This window comes from Opisthocomus hoazin, chromosome Z (genome assembly GCF_030867145.1).
Source record: "Opisthocomus hoazin isolate bOpiHoa1 chromosome Z, bOpiHoa1.hap1, whole genome shotgun sequence".
In the NCBI taxonomy this organism is placed as follows: Eukaryota; Metazoa; Chordata; class Aves; order Opisthocomiformes; family Opisthocomidae; genus Opisthocomus; species Opisthocomus hoazin.
In genome coordinates, this window is record NC_134454.1 from 54933800 (window position 1) to 54953339 (window position 19540).

General features: G+C 40.1%; 1 protein-coding gene across 1 annotated transcript in view; it reads right to left on the reverse strand.

Annotated features, from left to right (window-relative positions):
* Positions 1 to 19540, reverse strand: part of TRPM6 (transient receptor potential cation channel subfamily M member 6) — a 90011-nt gene that overhangs the window by 36496 nt on the left and 33975 nt on the right. Inside the window, exons 12-21 of the mRNA XM_075446849.1 lie at positions 19428 to 19528; positions 14522 to 14656; positions 13941 to 13994; positions 10304 to 10444; positions 8563 to 8673; positions 7319 to 7599; positions 6024 to 6252; positions 5275 to 5430; positions 3005 to 3136; positions 1839 to 1967 (exon numbers count right to left, since the gene is read on the reverse strand). Of these exons, the coding sequence (XP_075302964.1) occupies positions 1839 to 1967; positions 3005 to 3136; positions 5275 to 5430; positions 6024 to 6252; positions 7319 to 7599; positions 8563 to 8673; positions 10304 to 10444; positions 13941 to 13994; positions 14522 to 14656; positions 19428 to 19528 (1469 nt within the window). The remainder of the gene's footprint in view (positions 1 to 1838; positions 1968 to 3004; positions 3137 to 5274; positions 5431 to 6023; positions 6253 to 7318; positions 7600 to 8562; positions 8674 to 10303; positions 10445 to 13940; positions 13995 to 14521; positions 14657 to 19427; positions 19529 to 19540) is intronic.

Consider the following 19540-nt stretch of genomic DNA (forward strand, 5'->3'; position numbering starts at 1 on the left):
AAGTTCCTCAGCAGAAAAGAGCAGCCAGTATAGAACTGCTATGCATATGTATCATTATAAATTAATGATGTATCATTATAAATTAATGAACATTTTCTAGAAAAATAGTCATGACATGCAAGAGCCCTTTCAAAAGTCCCTAAGTCATGGAAAGTACCAACCTAACCTTGCTGATGGGAAAATAACTAATGCCTTTTATTTCAGACTGAAAATATAAAGAAAGATCCTTGTGTTCCACCAAGGACACGCTAAAAAAAAGTAGTGCTGGCAACCAGCAAGGTAAAGAATGAAATGTTCACTCCTTCAGCTGTGAGGTGCCCCAAAGGGATTTTAAGCTTCACTGAGCACATGTGCGAAGTGGAATCTTTGGGGGGCCATAAATAAAACCTTTGCACAATGTGCAAATGAGGCCAATTATGCAGAGCTATGTAAGATCACACTGATAAGTGCCAAGCAAAGCAGAGATTTTGAAACGTTATGCCCTGATCCTGGAAGAATTTACGCATATGAATACATTAATATAAACAACTGATCCTACTCAATTCAGCTGGACTAACTCACATGAGGAACCAGTTGCAGGATCAAGGCCTAAGGCTTTAACAATTAGTTGATACAATCTAGAGAAACAGAGGTTTGCAGTTATACATAACAAGGCCCTCAGCAGTTAATTAGCTGCACGTGTAAGACACAGTGTCCTACAATGTCTTTGCCAGCAGACCAGAACTACTATATGGACAAAGAAAAGCAAGTAGAAGACATGAATTTCAAAGTCTCCAATGATTGTTACTGCTAGAAGGAGAGCTGATGTTTCCACTGCCTCACCATCAACACGATGCAACCCCACAACAATGATTTCCAAATTGTTTGCTATTTCACATTAAAATTTTTTCTCAATTAGACGATCGTTGTGTAGATTTTTTCAATTTTACCTCACGCAGCCACAGAACTTGTATGTTTATCCAAGCTTCAATATATTCCCAGCATTTCTGCTGCCCCTTGAAATCCTTCACCATTTTCGTACTGATGTCACTGTCTTCTGAGTGACCTGTTGTAACAGCATCCTTCACTCAGAACTGTGACTGCTTTTTTGCAGTCTTATTCCTCTCAAAGTACCGCATTTCAAATGTCATATTAATGACAATTCACACTACTATTCCTTACTATGTGCCAGTTCTACAGTGAAGATGTGTCCGATCAGACAAAATAATTTGGGAAATACATAGCTGCATTTGTCCCCAGCCTCAGGTCTGGAGTGCAAGTTGTGTTCAGAAGCTTGGATCCAATCAACTGCAAATAATTGTGATTAATTTTGATTGCAATTATCATTTTTCCATGCTCAGTGAATCCACTAATAAATGTTGATGGTGGGGTTTTTTTCAGTTTTATTTATAGAAGGTCAATTAGGCTTTATGGAGAGCCATAGATTATTCTACATGTAACAACTATTAATTGATAACGATGTCCACACTCAAAGTCAATATCTAAAGACAAATACCATATTCATTATAAGAAATCTAATGGTCCACTCATAAAAATTAAGAAACAGGTGCCTATACTGAGGGTCCAAATCTCATTTCAGCACAATCACTCTCAAGCAACCTGCACATTACCTCTGGCTTTACCTACAAAAATAGAGATTTAAGGACAAAGATGAATTTTCAAAGCCCAAGTACTGGTCTTCAAATAAAAGACTTCTCAGAAATAAATGCCCTGTATAATTCTTTCCTTTGCTAAATTCTCTACAAGAAGAATGCAGGATTTGGCATTCTTCAGTTTACGGTATCCTCTGGTTTATAATACATCCTTTATAGATAAGAAGTGCGAACGGAAAAGCTTACCTCCCGGACTTTTTCAACAGCAGTGCTGAAAACATAAATGATAACAAGCCACTCTTGCACACTCGGTCTTGGTTCCATCTTCACCAACACAGTGTAAGTGAAGAGCATGAGAAATGCCATGTACGCCATCTACAAAACACACTGTATGTAGCCCATACACAAAAATCTCCAACAAATTTCTGCAAATATATTGACAGCTGATTAGCTTGACTATATGTGTTCAAACTACTGGGCTCTGTCAGATTTTTGAGCCCAAACTCTTTCCTCCTGTTCTGCAAAGTGTTTTTTATGGGAATATCCTTAAACGTCATTTGGAAATTGGTGCTTTAGTGCTGAAAAAATGGGAGCAGAAGACGAACTATTGCAGCACATGTTCATCTAAGCCCCAGATCCATATATGAGACAGACTATTTTATCTGTACACCATTACTTCAATGTAAAGGCAGTACTATGCTTTTATCCCAACCTTCTGTAGGAGCAAGTAACCCTTCTCAAATCTACATGAATCACTGCTGGTTAATCGGTGCCTTCCAAAATACAGGAAGAACAGCATCAGGTGGAAAGCACATATTGTAAAGGTACCAGAACATGCTATAAACATATCTGAGGTAACAATTAACAACCTATAAAGCGGTTAACCCCTCCTTGTTAAAGGACTGACAGTTTATGTACATGGTGGTCTGGCCCAACAGGCAGCCTGATCTTAAACATCCTAAGCTCTGCTGACACAGGGCTAGTTACTAACATTGATTTAATACATGTATATTTCTCTATAGCAAATGATTTCCTACAGATTAGTATTCACTCCTTCAGAAACCATTCCTAAAGAAAGGGACATGAGGGTCTGTGAAGTATTTAACATATTTAAGGCCAGCTTCAAATCTACCTCTATGTGTGCAATTAAACACTGTAAAAAGCTACGCTCGTGTTTTTCTTTACATCCTTATAATTGAGTTTTTGTTCTTCTTTGTTTTTTTTAATGCAGCTGCATGATGTTAGCAGAAAAACTTTTCACTTAATTGCGAGAGAATATCCAAACGTCTTCCCATCCAGCACACCACTAAGTGGCTACAAATTCATGCTTGCCAAAGTTAAAGCAGCATCAAGTGGTATTTGACGGATCAAGGAAGGATTTTGGCAATTTGAGGTCTAGTGTGATGACCAACCGTGTGAAACCAGAACTTGACAATTGGCGCGTTGTAGAACTCATAGATTTTTCTAGTGCCAGGCAGGTTTCCTTGTCCACCATCTACTTGTCTTTCACCAGGCTTCTGAGCAACCTTCTCCACATCATAATCCTTAAAAGATAAGAGCATTTTAAAAGTAAGAAACCATGGCTTATGATTGCAAAGGTTGTGTCACTTTAGAAGGAAGACAGGAACAGATGTTTAAGCTTTGTTCTGAATATACAACAGCAGTGGGCAACTGACAAAACCAGAAGGTGCTGAAAGGAGTTTACAGAGATGAAGGATAGGGCTAGGGGAACTATAAATAGCTAATAGCTGGGTAAGGCTGAGGGAACCAAACTACCTTGTTCAGTTTTGTTTCAATGCTAGCAGACTGCCCTGGCTGATACCAATGCTAAAACTTCTTGCTACTAGACATCTGAAGTATAGCACTTCATATGTGACATATTTATCCCTACTATACAACGTTTCCTTGAGTTATCAGGGCAAAACTGATTTTTTTTCATTACATTAAACTCAGAAAAGTGCTAGACTAGAGAATTTGATACACACAATCTTCCTAATGTGTAAATTTCAGATCTTCCAAGGTGAAGGAAAGAATTTGTCCCAGGAAAGAGTGCAATTTCCAGCTGCAGCAGGTCACTGGAATTGATGACTGTGTGTGAAAGGTGCTCTATATGGGACGTGTACACTGTTAAAATTTTCTGTATTTTTTCTATAATATTTCACATCGGAGTGTTTAAGAAAAAGCAGTAGCTCGGCCTTTTTGTCTTAAACAACACTCTACATTAGATAAAATCAGAAGTTAAGCTTATTGTTAGCACAGGAAGGAAGCAGCCCTGCCTGAGGCTGGTCAGAAAAGTGCTTACCACATTGCCATGTTGCCTCCTACCAGACTGCAGGGGTGGTCCTGCTGCAAATAATTACAATTGGCCCATCCTCTGTATCATAGCCATTACTTAACCCCATAAAAAGCATTTTTGAGCTGACTGTATTAGACAGGCACTGCATGAAATAATGGCTTCGAGCATTTTCCTGCATCAGAGAGAGAAAACACAAGCGTGGCATTGACAGGCCCACCACGCTGCTGCAAAAGCCTGCAACTACAATCCACTCTCTTGCATTTTATATAAATTCAGAGCTAATTGAAAAGGTCCCAAGTGATCTACAAAGCTTATCTGCTGGAAGATGAGCAGAGCAGAGCAAAAAAGATTGCCTGACAGCTCTCACTTGACAATCCTGTTTTCACTGGTTAGCACTTCACCAACATTTACCCTTTCAGACGGAAGTTCTCTGTGTCTGCTCTCTACCTCACACTGAAAACTTCTGGAAATATTCAGCTCAAGGAATGCTTTGTGCAGAATGAGAAAAAAAAAGGACAGGCAATTCTGCTTAGAAGTCTAGGGGAATTCAGATCTTAAAAGGCAAAGACTTCATCTGTGCTGGAGACTCTCCACAGACAGGCCCAAGAAGGACATTTGTGCAACCACAGGTCCCTGAAGAGTGTTTCAGGACTCAGTTCAGGTGAATAAATCAAAAGCATAGTGCTTCTCTTGTGCTTTAAATGGCATCTCTGCTAGGCTCAAGCATTGCAGAAGTAGAGATATCCTGTTTTTCAACAAGGAAGGCAGGAGCTAGACCTCTGGTAGGGCTGTGATGTAATCCAGGAAACAAAATCTCAAGGACAGACTAAGAGCAAAGGATGGCCACGGAGAAGGGGAGAGGCTACGGCTGAGATGTGAGGCAGAGGCTGCTGGCCAGGCAGAGCAGGAGGAAGGAGTGAGTTGGAGAGGACGGGACATGGGCTGCCTCAGTTCTGCCGTTCCCCTGCTTTGGACAGCTCGACTGGGCAACGTGAATTTAATTTTAGGGATGTGATTTTGTGTATGATATGAAACCATTCTTAGATTATTTGTTATACAAGATTATACAGGTACTTATCTGCAGCTTGAATAGACTTTGTGCCCTAAAGTATCTGTGTAACTGACAGATAATTATAATCCCATTATACTTCTGTGAGGTTCGGAAGGATTTTTTCCTTATGCACCGTACGGAAGTGACACCCAGAGCAGATAAAGCAATGTGTCCAAGGTCACTTCAGTTTGTATCCAAACCAGGGATCAAAACCCTATTTCCTGAGAACTGAGCCCTGACACTTCTAGATGATCACCTCCTTCTCACTCCTCAAGATTTTACTGTAGTAAACAGACAGACCCTGACACACAAATGACTGATCATTGCAGACTAACCAGAGACAAGTCATCTTTAGAATTGGTTGGGCTCTGGTCCCCATGATACCATGTGAACTGGTGGAAGTCTTGAGACTGAGGCACATGAGACATTTCTGCCTTGCTTTTAAACTCCAGCATCAAGATGGTGGGAGGCAAGAGAATACTCATAATGACCTGAAAGACAGACACAAGATTCAGGAAATTAATTCAGCAGGGACAGGATAGACCTGAGGCTATAGTCAGCCATGTATGGTGCCAGCACAAACCCAGTGCAATACCACTGGCCTGGGAGGAAGCCACTGGTGTGGGGAATCTCTGTATCACACTCCTACAGCCTCTGAGGAAGCCTGTTGCTCTTGACTGTTTAGTGGTTTCGAAGTGTGTCACAGTATCTCAGGACACTTTAGATACTGCTTCCTATGTCCAAAGGGCATTCCTCCCATCAGCAGCGCTGCCAGAGAACCAGGAATGAGGAGCAGTGAAAGCCGGTGAGAAGGGACTGAAGGGTGATGAGTGGGAACAGCAAAAAAATCCTTACTCAATGCATTCTGCTAACATCATCCCACAACTGCTTTTGCAAAGAAGTAAAACAGAAGCAAGTACTGTCTTCCCTCCCCGTCTTACTGTTCTTTCACAGATGTGCACATTCCAAACCATGCTTAAGCATATCTGTCTAAAGCTGCACTAGACAAGTTCATAACCACAAAGACATGTGTAAACCATCTAAACAGCACCTAAATGCTCAGAAAAAACTAGAGTGATGTTACCTTAAACCATGAGTTCTTCCGCATCTTCAGGCGTCCCATCCACATATCGGTCAGCAGCATTTGTGTGCAAGTATGGGATACGAAAGGCCGCAGTCCCACAGACACTGCTAGTTTTAAGCAAGTTGAGTTGCTCCAGTTTTTCAGTTCATAAGTCAGCAACTTCATGGCCATCTGCTCATTTTGTTTGAATGCTTTCTCCAGCACATCTAAGGCAAGCTGCCCAAATTCCCTAGAGCAGAAAGGAATTAACACTTAATGTAACAGGGATCAGTCAAAACTCAGAATCACTGCTGCAAAGAGGTTTGTTTGAAAACTCCACAGACTAACGTTCAGATAACTACCTCAGTAAGCATGACTTCTCCCATTTTTCCCATTGCTTTATCAATATATCAAGTGAAGAATAATTTGTGGAGTAAATGTAACTATTTAGTCCTAATCATAAGGTTGAGGGTCATCCTGTTCTCTATTTTTTTAATTGTTTTGCTCTTAACCTCACTCAGCGATCAAAATGAACCCTATAAATTCTGTGGATTTCCTTCAACAACAGACTCATCACCACTGTGGACAAGCATTGCAGGCAGTTGCAAAAGCCTCTTCTTTTACACTGGCTCTTAAATATCTCTATAGGGAAGACTCTTCAAGGAAGACACACCTTCCTTTAAGTTAAGCATTGGAGCTGCGTGCAAAAGGCAGCACATCTTATTGTACTCTGAATCTGAGGCATGATGTCCACAAAGCATACAATACATCATTAACAAAAAAAACTACAGAAAACACTAAAATGAAACTACAAACTTGAAGAAAATTCTTGTTCTACTTCATTTTTTATTCACTCAGTTCTTTCAGCACACATTTTTATTTAGGTCTTACACAGAGCAGAATTTAAGCACTGGTTTTAGTTTGCTTATTACGACACGTTACAGATTTCAAAAGTCCAACACATACGTGCCATATGGCTTTTTATCAAGCTGAAGTGGAAGGGAAGCTGTAAGAGAAATTTCAGTCTTCCACTTGATCATTTAACAGCGAGCCATGCATTAGTCACCTACATACAATTTTCAAATATGCAACTAGATAACATGCTAATAGCTTTCCTTTAACTCTCCTCCAGACTGCACACCAATACATAGCTCTATTATACAATATGAATAGCGGGCAGCTGAAAGTATTTCTTTCACGCTCTGTAGTCCATGGCACCACTAACCTGACAACTCCTCGTGGATTACGAAAATAAACACCTCACCATTCTAAGCACTGCAGAACTTAATATACTGAAATGAAGGGAGAACTCATACTTTGAGTACTTCTTGAGTTCTTCTGAAGTGTCATCCACCATGTTGCTCTGTTTAGCTTCATGTGCCATCGCCCTGTAGAGTTTACAAGCCACAACAGCTTTGACCATGGCTTCCGCTCCATGCTGCCAGAAGAACATTGCCATCTTCTGCCTTTTCATTAACACTGCCCAAACCAGGAGGTCGTTATAGGGATAGACAAAGCCAGATGACTCATAATTCTCTGCAAAGTTTATGTCCTCTTTTGATTTCTTCTTACACTTATGGAAAGCAGTGGATCTTTCCTATAATTTTTTTTTTTAAAAAAAGAAAATCTCAGTGAATAGTTGAGGCTCAGTTTCACATAAACAAAACTGCACACAAATTTGAACTGCAAGTAGCAGCTATTTGATTGTCATATATATTTAAGTCATAAACCGCAGCTAGGACCACATTCAGATCACCAATGCTAAGAAGCTGTTAATGTTAGTGGAGGAAAAACAGTCCTTGCTCTGCACCCATGTCATTCATAGTCTCCCCTTCCACAGTGTTGGGTAGTCTCCAAACCCCGTGACACCAAAATTCTACTTTCACACTTTTCTTGTACTTGTGTCATGACAGGAGAAAAAGCATTCATACCTGGATATTCTCCCGTTAAAGGCAAAGAAAAAGTGTGACTGGTAGAAGTGAGGTTGTGCCAGTGCTATAATGGGTTTATTTTGTCTCAGACTAATCCCAATAAAGTCATTTAAATTCACTCTACTTTATGTTTTGACTGTCAGGCTCACGTATGTGGTGATCTTTGCTCTTATATAATTTTCTTTGAAATAAAATAGTCTATCATCATTGTCAAGATATCAGAACTGTATCTCTTCTTGGCAGGCTTACTGTAGCTACTTTAACCAGCAATCACGAGAAAACATCTGTAAAGTCAGAGAATTCCTACTGTTGCCTCCAAGTAAGAAGAGTTTTCACCCATGCTTGATGCTCAGAATTTTGGTGATACTATATTTCAGTGAAGGAAATCCCTTATCAACAAATGGACAAAAGATAAAAAGTATCACAGGAGGGGTCTGAGCTTGATGTCAACATCAAAATTGCAAGACCTGTACTTCATGAACAGTGAGCAGTAAAACTTTGCCTCCACTGGACTTTAAGTAGAATTATGACAACTAACAGCCTGATCAACATATGTCTAAAATTTCTCAGTAAAATGTTTAGCAGCCTAATATGTCCTAAGCAAAGCCTAGGATAAGCAATTACATTACCTTGTATTTGTAAGGCTGTGCTGTTCTGAAGAACTGAGAATGCAAAGTACTTTCAGCAGATCCCATTCTGCTACCCGCCTGATTAGTATGACGAAGGGAATGGGACAGGCTCTGAGAAAAGCTGGCAAGCACTCTCTAGATCCAAAGGCATATCATAGAACACAAGGAGAGAAATGCAAATTAAAGATTAAGTTTTCCTGTACTTCTCTCAGATTGCAATGGTGCCTGTAGAAACTGATGTTATTCAGACCACATCTATCACTGTAACTACCATTGGAGTTTACGCCATCTAGGAAAAAATAGCCTGTTTCACATTTAATTTAAAATATATATATATATTTGAATCTCTAAATTTAAAATATTTAGTTCCCCAATAGCATCCACCAATTACAACACCAACAGGGCTTGCACCAGATTGGAGTCACCCAAACTGGAAGCTCTTGTGAGTGCCTACCCTGATAAAAAGTGCCATAAGCTCTTTAAAATACAAAAGTCCTCTGAGCTTTTTGTTGACCATTTGCTCCAAAGGATGAGATGTCTAGCATCCTTGGGCATTTTGTTCAGTGTTGACTAAGAGGGAAGAATGTCACCAGCTGAGTCACAGACCCTCTTCCCTGCAGTTCCTACTTACACCATCATGTGGTTTCACCCATCCTTGTTTCATTATTTCTTCTCATTTTCCCACATCCCCCTGAGGTTCTTCTATTAGTGATGAAAGCAGTACATGGGTATGAGAGGTTTTTGTTGTTTGTTTTTTAACATATGGAAGCACTTTACTCAAAGTCCAGTTCTACTTCGAAAACTGGTTAGAATTCTTGTGCAGTAAATCAGCTCCTTCTGTGACATTGCGAATGATATTCAGCTAACTTATTAAGAAGTTCATGATGTTTTCAAGTTTTGGAAAGTCAATGGAGAAAATGAAAGTGCTAGTATGTTTGCACACTGTTGTTCTGAGGCAGCTGAGGCAGTTTGTTTGCTTGTAGAGGTGATGCTACTGATATGCAGACACGGCACAATGTTATGCTGTACAATGAAACACCTTTAGCGTCTGGAAGGTGCAGAACGGCACGCATGTCCAAGCACAACCCTCTGCCTGCACAAAGCCACCACACCATGGGTGTAGCCTAGCACATCCAGCATGAGACTTCCCCTGTGATGCCAAGTGCATCATGGAAAAAACTCTGCCAGGCAAACAGCTCACTGGCCTGAACAGGAAGATATACCATTAGCACTGAGCTGCTTCTATAAAGTAAGATGTTTGCTCAAAACTTGGTTTAGGGATCTCCATGTTGCTTTTCATCATGTCATGCTGACATACTCTAAGTCTAGTTCAATGCCTGTTGAATTCAGTATTTCTGTGGTGTGGTTCAAATTGCTAGAGAAGAAACATACAACCGCTTTGCAAAAGGGAAAATGGTGTTTTGTACAGCCTTGTTGACCTTTATTGATGGATGATGGAAAAACACAACCCAGCTACTGGACACAAAGGTAAATTCACTGAACTAACAGTTAACTTAACAGTCACTTGTGGTCTTGGGGAAGAAGGAGTAGTTTGGGGAGGCATTTGTCTGTTTTATTTGCAACCTCTCCACAACTGGCAAAGATATTCATAAAACAGAAAAGCATGGCATACATTTAACGGATGCTATTCCGACAAACCACAATGACAATCTGAGCTATTATCAGGAGTGACAGTTTGGCTGTTCTTGGTGACCAGTGGTAGCCATTTCACAGAAGTTACCTTGTGTTTTCTGTAGAGATCATTGTAGAGAATTCGGAAATGCTTCCTTGTGTAGCTGCTCCGATAAGCTCCACCAAGGAGGTACTCTATCACCAGCCCAATATCAATCAGTGATATCTTGTAATCCAAGGAAAGGGCATTCTGAAATACCAAATGTCACAAGCATTTCAAGATGCTATTATATGACACATTCAGCCATGTCAGAGCCCTACTACTATGAGGGGAGTCTGGAAGAAGGTGCAACTGAGAGCTCCTGCCTCTGTCAGGGAAGTGTATAGATTCATTAGGCTTATTAAACTCCCCTAGGAGAGAGAGCACAGTCACATCCACATTTTCAGCCTGAAAAGTGTGATGTCTACAGTCCACTGCACCCACACAGCATAGGGACGTATATTGCAAGGTTCACAAGACCAGCTGCACTCAATAGTGAGAGTAACGGTTCTTCAGATTAATCACCAACAGCCAGACAGACTGATAAACAAATACTTCTTCCCATAACACGAGAAAACTAGCATGGTATGATTTGCTCATTAAACTAATTCATTAATTAAAAATGAACAGGTGGATGAAGCACATATCTAATGTTGTAAAATAATTCCTGGAGAGTGGTAATCTCTTTTAGAGGCTCAAGACTGTCCTGACAACTAGGACAGCAGCTGCACATGCATTACCTGTACCTTCTGAGACTCTCACCACTTCTGTTTAAAGCACCACTGCTTCCCAGTTTACTTCTATTGTCCTTCCAAGACACAACATTGGTGACAAATTATCTGAAGAACATATCCACAACTTTTGGAAGTGAAAATTGGCCTGTACATGGATGGGATCAGAGACATTATGTATTCCTAGCAGTGTATGCCTATCAGACTGTGAAAAGTCCTTCTTTTCATTAGACTAGATTTTTTTTTCAATAGACTTTAATGGCAAGCCTCTGTACAGCCAGCTAGGGCCACCCAGCCTTGGGGAATGGAAGGCAACAACATGCTGAGCACTCTGGGGCAACAGCACATCTCACAAGACACCCAGAGCTTGCCAGCTCTGTCATTGAGAGTTCATAGAATCATATAATCATAGAATGCTTTGGGTTGGAAGGGACCTTTAGAGGTCATCTAGCCCAACCCCCCTGCAGTGAGCAGAGATATCTTCAACTAGACGAGGTTGATCAGAGCCCCGTCCAACCTGACCTTGGATATTTCCAGGGATGGGGACTCCTCTACCTCTCTAGGCAATCTGTTCCAGTGTTTCACCACCCTTACCATAAAAAAAGTCTTCCTTATATCTAGTCTAGATCTACCCTCCTTTAGTTTAAAGCCATTACCCCTTGTCCTATCGCAACAAGCCCTGCTGAAAATATTTTCCCCATCTTTCCTATAGGCCCCTTCAGGTACTGAAAGGCTGCTATAAGGTCTGCCCACAGCCTTCTCTTCTCCAAGCTGAACAACCCCAACTCTCTCAGCCTTTCCTCACAAGAGAGGTGCTCCAGCCCCTCTGATCATCTTTGCGGCCCTCCTCTGGACCTACTCCAATTGCTGCATGTCCTTCTTGTGCTGAGGGCTCCAGAGCTGGATGCAGGACCCCAGGTGAGGTATCACTGAGCGCAGTAGAGCAGCAGAATCATGTCCCTCGATCTGCTGGTCACTTGATGCAGCCCAGGATATGGTTGGGCTTCTGGGCTGCGAGCACACACTGGTGGCTCATGTCCAGCTTTTCATCCACCAGTACCACCAAGTCCTTCCTGGCAGGGCTGCTTTCAAGCACTTCATTCCCCAGCCTGTATTGATACTGGGGATTGCCCCAACCCAGGTGCAGGACCTTGCATCTGGCCTTGTTGCACCTCAAGAGATTCACACAGGCCCACTTCTCAAGCTTGTCCAGGTCCCTCTGGATGGCATCCCATCCTTCTGGTGTGTCAACTGCACCACTCAGCTTGCAGTCATCTGCAAACTTGCTGAGGGTGCACTAGATCTCACTAAGTCATTGATGAAGATTTTAAACAGCACTGGTCCCAGTACAGACCCCTGAGGGACACCACTTGTCACTGGCATCCATTTGGACATAGAGCCATTGATCACTACCCTCTGGCTGTGACCTTCCAACCAATTCCTTAGCCACCTAAGAGTCCACCCCTCAAATCTGTATTTCTCCAATTTAGAGAGAAGGATGCTGTGAAGGACTGCGTAAGTTTGGCAAGTATTTCTGACTACCTACACTTGTAGATACTTTTCTACGCTAAAAAGCATATTTTATGCTATCAGGGCAAGTGGCAATGTAGCAGCAGCAAAGCTGGTCACACACCAATGCAGAAAGCATTCTGAAATCTATGGTCACATCACTCTGGTGACTGTCCTGGCTACTGTGTTACCATATTTAATATGACTGCAACTGCACAACCCATTCACAGAGCACTTCTGCATACTTACGAAGCTCAGGTGAAAAAGGCTTTTCAGCCTTTACAACTTTTTGCAGGTCCCAATGAGTTTAGCTTACTCAATGGCATAGAAAGTTTGAAATTGTGCACCCATTTTCTACCTAGATTTCACTACTTCATTTCAGGTGCCAAGAGCTTCCCTTTAGATCACACCCTGAGTTTTCCCAGAGTGTTCTGAGATGTAACCAGGCCATGGATTTTAGGAAAGCGGTCATATCAAGGGGCAAATCTCTTCAGTATTACTGAGAAAGACAGATTTCTCAGCCTGGAAAAGTTCAGTGTATTTTCAGCACTGAGATCTTCCACATATATCACATAACAGACCTCATATACGTTCATCAGTTTGGGAAAACAGAGAAAACAGCTTGCTATAGAGACCAGAATACCCTATACCTATCTACAGAATCATCAATGGGATTGACAATAAAGTCACCCACAGTAAGAAAATCATAATATTAATCGCACTACTTGAGACCACAGAACTCTGCAAACAGTCAGACTTACCATTTTATTTTATCTTATAATTCATACCCTGGAAAGAATTAGCAAATTAATCTAGTTTTGGATCTAGGCATCCCCTGCAGTGGAGACTAGACGCAGAAAGAATTGCTCATCTCTTCCTGGCTAAGCAGTTCTTTGAGGTACAATATATAACACAAAACACCATATAAATTAACTGTGTAGCTAAATAACTAGGCTGCAACTAAACTACTGAAGGAGCCAGTGCTCCATGTAGTAGTCATCCACTGCCACCTTCTGTTCTCCTAGGCAATGCAGCACATTAAAATAATATACCTTGTCACAGTATCTTTTTGTTACTGCTCAGCAAGGACTTTTTTAGCTTTGGGGAAAACAAGAAACCTTAAAGCAATGAGCATAATTACTGCACTAATTCACTAAGACTTTTCTACAACAACTTGATAATGTCAGTTTAGTAACTTGAGAAAGAGAGTCTGATCTACACAAACTGCTTGGCTTTCAAATTAAAGGTACAGGACCCTTGGGAGCATTCAGTAGTAGTATGCTAGTTAATTGCTTAGAGAAATCAGTGGGATTAAGATAAAACCATCTAGTAGATATAGAAGGGCAGTAATGAACCCATCACTTTTATTCCTAAAATTCCCCTGCATTACCTAATAGCACTGTGCCAGTGGACACTGAAGTTCTAAGCTATCATTCTTGCTCCCCAGCCTCTCCTCTGTTTATTACCTGTTTCACATCTCGAACGAGGTGATGCAAAAGTAGATTTGATGGTCCTTGTTTCTGTGGTGTGAAAAGACAATAAACAACATGTCACTCTGCATTAGAAAATGAACACAGTAAAAGAATGCAGAAACAAGTTCTCTAGGACAAGCTACTGTGATTCAAACTCTCCCCACTCGAACTCTCCCCACAAGCCTCTTCAAAAACATCTCAACACGAATCTGTAACACCTCTACTGCCTTAAGTCTTGACATATTCTAGAAAGAATTTAGTATCACTTTGGTTAAACAACTTATTTTCATCAAGATAAGCATGTATCACATACTAGATTAAAGTCAGAACATATTTCTCATGAACTTCAGGTAAGCATTCGGTACGGTTCACGTCAATGAATTGAAAACAGAAAACTGGGACACCAACCCAAAGATCCAACATTACAAAACAAAATTATCCGAACACGTTAATTTTCATTTTTTTTCAAAAATCCTTCACAAAAATGTGCCCAAATTATCAAACCTTTTAAGCAAAATTGCATTTTCTTTAGGCATTCTTATCTAAAGTTGTACACAGGGATTTCAAATACTCACTGTATTGTAGAGTTCTTCCAAACGAGATATGGTAAGAAAATGGTGCATGTTCACTCCATGCTCTATTAACAGCTTCACAAAATCCACACGGTCCATCACTAAAGCATCCAGCATTGCCTGTTCCAAGGCACCAATCTCCAGAAGGACACATATGAAGGAAAAGCTTAGAAAATTATTATCCTCTCTTGGAAATAAATAAAACATTCCTGAAAAGCTAGGGATCTCTTTATCACCATGATGTGTCTTTATGTATATTTAAAGTGCGTAGTACAAAAGAAAAATACGCTGGAGGAAGCATCTGTATCAAAAAATCCGACAGAGATGGGGAGTAAAACTGAGTCTCCATAAACCCAATGTCTGTAGAGACTTCTACACATCTAACTTCATAACCAGACTCTGACAATACATTCCCTGCTCTGTAATTCACTTCAGAAGCTAATATATGATAATGCATGGGGCGGAAGGAAGCCCTTCTTTTTTGACATATGACAAAAGCCATTTCAAGGCACTGTATTTCAAGATCTTTCTATAGAACTTTAACTTCTTTAAAGCAGACTTCAAATATGACAGAGAATCTGCGTTAGAATAAACTGTCTCAAAGACCCCACAAGGAAGAGCTCTACCTACAACAGTGTCCAAACAGCAAAAGCACTCTACTCATGGCTCCTGCACAGAGCTCAGTAGGATTTCTACACACAAAACAGCAAAGGAGATGGGCATAACAGGTTCATACATAGCCACATAGCCACATAAAGAATTTCTACAGAACACATATGCACAGAAAATGCAGTGGGATGAGCAGCATAAGGATGCTGGCACATAAATGGGGCAGGTGATACTACTAACTTGGCACATGAAATTAGCCTTTTCCATGTACGTATTTACATTTGGTGGAAGTAGTATTAAAAAAATTACCAACATATGTTACAGAATAGTCACATTTGAAAAGAAAACTTGTGCACTGTTCCTGAATTATTGGTGTTTCTTCCAGAAATATCTCAAAGTGACCATTCTTGTATTAAATTTCCTCGAGCGGTCCTTCCTTGCATTGGCAGTGTGTCTAAAGAGGTTTAGGCAGCCATCTGGTAACTACTAGAATGACATTCTTTGTTGTAAAGTCCATTTGAGACTGAGCTGATATTTAAGTAGAAACATAGTTACAGTTGGTTACAATCTTTACTTTCTAAACTTTTAGGTCCAGAGTTCTCAAAAGAAACAGCCACAATCTGTGCATAACTGTGCATGTTTCCTTAAAACACTTAAACAGAGAGAAAAACACCGAGACTGCATGGACAATCATCTAAAAACTGCTGCTTAAATATCTAATTCAAAATTTGAACACATAACCACAATAACCATGCACAAACTGTAAACCCTGACCATTGCAGATCTAGCAGACCCCGACAGTCAGAGGGGTACTCCTCTTTAATCGAAAAAGCAGGTAAGTTAAAAGTTAAACTTAAAAAATGCGTTTGTGCATTTTCTTTTTTTTTTTTTTTCTGCTTTACAATGCATGAAGAAAATACTGTTATTTAACATTTTTTTCCTGCTTAGATGAAACAAAAACTTTCAGGAATATACGTCATTCTAATTTTTCCTTGGAGAAGCAGCAAGAGATGTAAGGTTTGTTTACTGTGAGCTCTTTACATCTTACTTGCAGGGGAGTACATACTCATTATCTGACAACGACTTCTCATTCAAAATGGTGCTGAACAATTGTACTGAAATAGATATGAACAGGTACATAGATCTTTTTCAAACATATCAGAAACAGAGGAGTGGGAGTAAGGGGACTGTCAGTGAATCTGTAAGGCCAGGGGGTGATCAAGGTATAAAAGAAACACACAAGCAGATAAGGCTATTGCAGCAATGGCAAATTAATTCATTGCCTCACTGCTCACTACAGAACATGTTAGGAAAGGTCCTACATCAAAGCTGTTCTTTATGGCAGACAAATCTGAGGAACTGTGTCAAATTGAAGTGTCAGTGGAAAAGATTATAGAAGCCATCCGTAAAGCGGTAGCAAATTGTCAGGTCCAGACGGTATTCACCTAAGAGTTCCCAGGGAACTGAAGCATAGCTGAAATCAGCCCCTCTAATAGCAGAATGGAAGATGATAGAAAATATGCCAACTGTTAAAAAAGACAAAGGAATGTAGAAGTTGTCAAAGCATGGCATATCAATACAGTTAGAACTTTGTAAGGGCAAATATAATGAAACAGCAACAAGGAATAGCAATAATTCTAACATGGGTAAACACAGTAGAGTAAGAGGAAGCAAGGCAGTTAGTTTGTAGACTGAAATCAGAACTCTACCAGAATTTTTTGCAGGGACAGTGAGGATAAGGCTGCCCAAGTGATACAGTACATTTGTATCCCCACATAAACTTTTGATGATGGCTTTCTTGAAGAACTTCTAAACAAACCAAGCTGTCACAAGGCAAAAGGTCCTCCAACTGTTTAATGACTTGATTGAATGGTAAGGAAAAAGATTAATAATAGCGGTGGGAGACCAAGAAAATCCCACATATTGAATACTGATTTGACAATACTTGCTGATGACACAAAAACAATTATAATGAAACTGATGGGGAAAAGATGCAGAAAAATCTCATAACGTGAGATCAGGTTGAGGGGAGACCTTATTGCTCTCCACAGCTACCTGAAACGAGGCTGTAACGAGGTAGGTGTTGGTCTCTTGTCCCAGGTAAGCAATAGGACAAAAGGAGATTGTGCCAGGGGAGGTTTAGATTGGATATTAGGAAAACTTTCTTCACTGAAAGGGTTGTCAAGCACCAGAACAGGCTGCCCAGCGAAGTGGTTAAGTCACCGTCCCTGGGGTTGTTTAAAAGACGTGTAGATGGGGCACATGGGGACATGGTTTTGTGGTGGACTTGGCAGTGTTAGGTTTACAGTTGGACTCAATGATCTTCAAGGTCTTTTCCACCCTAAATGATTCTATGATTTTATTCTATGATTCTCTTATTACATAATTTACACTAATTCATCAGTCAAAGAAAATTTCACCTACCACACTTCTCATGTAAATGCCAAGGAACGATGCAGACCCACAGGCCTTGCTAATATATACCTTCAATGATAACAAATAGCAAAAGCGTAATGCTTCTCTCTTACTCCATTAGTATAGAATATGAAGCAGTAACATAGATGCTGTCCCTCTTTCTTTAATATCTTACACAGATGTGCTACAATAAAGCTTATCAACAGTTCACAGCAGAGTTGTTAAAGGCAAAAAACTAAACAAACACAAATCAAAAACTGTACGCACTATAAAACAATGGAAGAAGGCATTGAGAAAAATACATTTTCTTCATAGATTCAGAATGTAACGGTATCATGAAAAAAAATCATAAAGGCAAAAATAAGCACAAGTCCATGTGTGCACAGAAATCTTTCCTATATTCTATTAAAAAAAAGTCTGTTGGACAGAAATACTGTTAACGTTATGCAGTCCATCATTCAAAAACTATCAGATAATTTGTCACCATGAATAATGGTACAATTATTCACTGCTCAATCACATACTTAGTTTCCTCAGAGGATTTATTCTTATTCAGTACACAGAATGGATGATGCCCTTTTAGCAAGGAGCTATTCAACATTTTGTTCTAACTTTACTGTTCCAGGCTTGGCACATCCCTTACTATTCACACACCAGTCAAATACTGAAAATGAAACCAGCAATTGCCTTTTTTGCTTTTCAGTGCGCACCCAACATCATTTTTTTTCACCAGCTTTTGTGCAAGAACATGTCATGATCATCTCCACTTCACAGACAATGAACTGAGCCCAAAGAGGTAACAACAACAAAAAGTCCCTCAGTTCATGGGCGCCCAATTGTAGACGTCTCAGGCACAGTCTTACATGTATCCAGCCTTATACAGCACAGGAAAATACAAACTGGTAATCGATAAATTCAGTTGTCTTGTTGTGTCAAACAACCAGCTACACTCACTCCAGAAAAAAAAAAAATACCCATTGTCCATTTTCCAAATTCTACACTGTAAAGAGGGAAAGGCACATGGGACTGGAAAAACAAGCTTGCAATTCTTGGAAGGGAAAAGCTAAAAAGTACTTCTAGGAGCATAAAACATAATTTCTTAAAGAAAATATTTACTCTTGCAACAAATGGGATTAGTATGTGTTGAGGCATATACAGTTTTAGAGTTATTATCTATAAAACTCATATTGTGTACACAAAAACTCACTTAGGGAGGGTGACATTTAAACACTGGATTACTTCTGAAAACATGAAAAACACAATTTATAGGACTTTTTCTCTTGCTACCTCATGTTCTTGCACACACATAGTTAATGTAGGTCTAAATCATGGCTTGCCTTGATTGCAGCTATTCCTAAGAAACAATATCTGAAATAATCCCATGATGCCATGTTATCACAGTACATCCTACCTATTTTTACCTGGTAACAGCATAAAGGACTGTGATTTCCATATTTCTGTCTAGAGCTAGGAAAATAGGCAAAACTCCTTTGGAGTTTATTCTTTTGGAGAAAACAGTACTGTGGACTACAGTGAAATATGCTTGACCACCAATGATTATCAACACAGGCTGGAGGAATACATATCCAGAAGAACCACTGAAACTATTTGGAAAAGCTAGTAGTGAAAACTACAGGAATTTCAGATGGCATCTCTTCTCTGAAGAAACAAATGTGTTTGATTTTTCATCTGATGTACTCTGCAGTTCAATACTTTGCAATTTTAAGAATAATGCCTCTCCAAATTCAGAGCTGATTACTCCAGAAGACTGACTCCAAGCACAAAACTGTTCCTTAATTAGAGCTTGAAAAATGCAAATCGTGGAAAACTAGTCATCACAATAAAGCGTAAAGCCACTGTGGAAAATAAAAGGTAATAATAGTACCTTCCAGTGTTGTCCATAAACCAGTATGTGTTTCTTGGCAAAATCTAGCTGGTTCCAGGCCAATGCCAAATCTAGCTGATCTGCAGCAGACATATTTGTACCTGGGAAAAAAG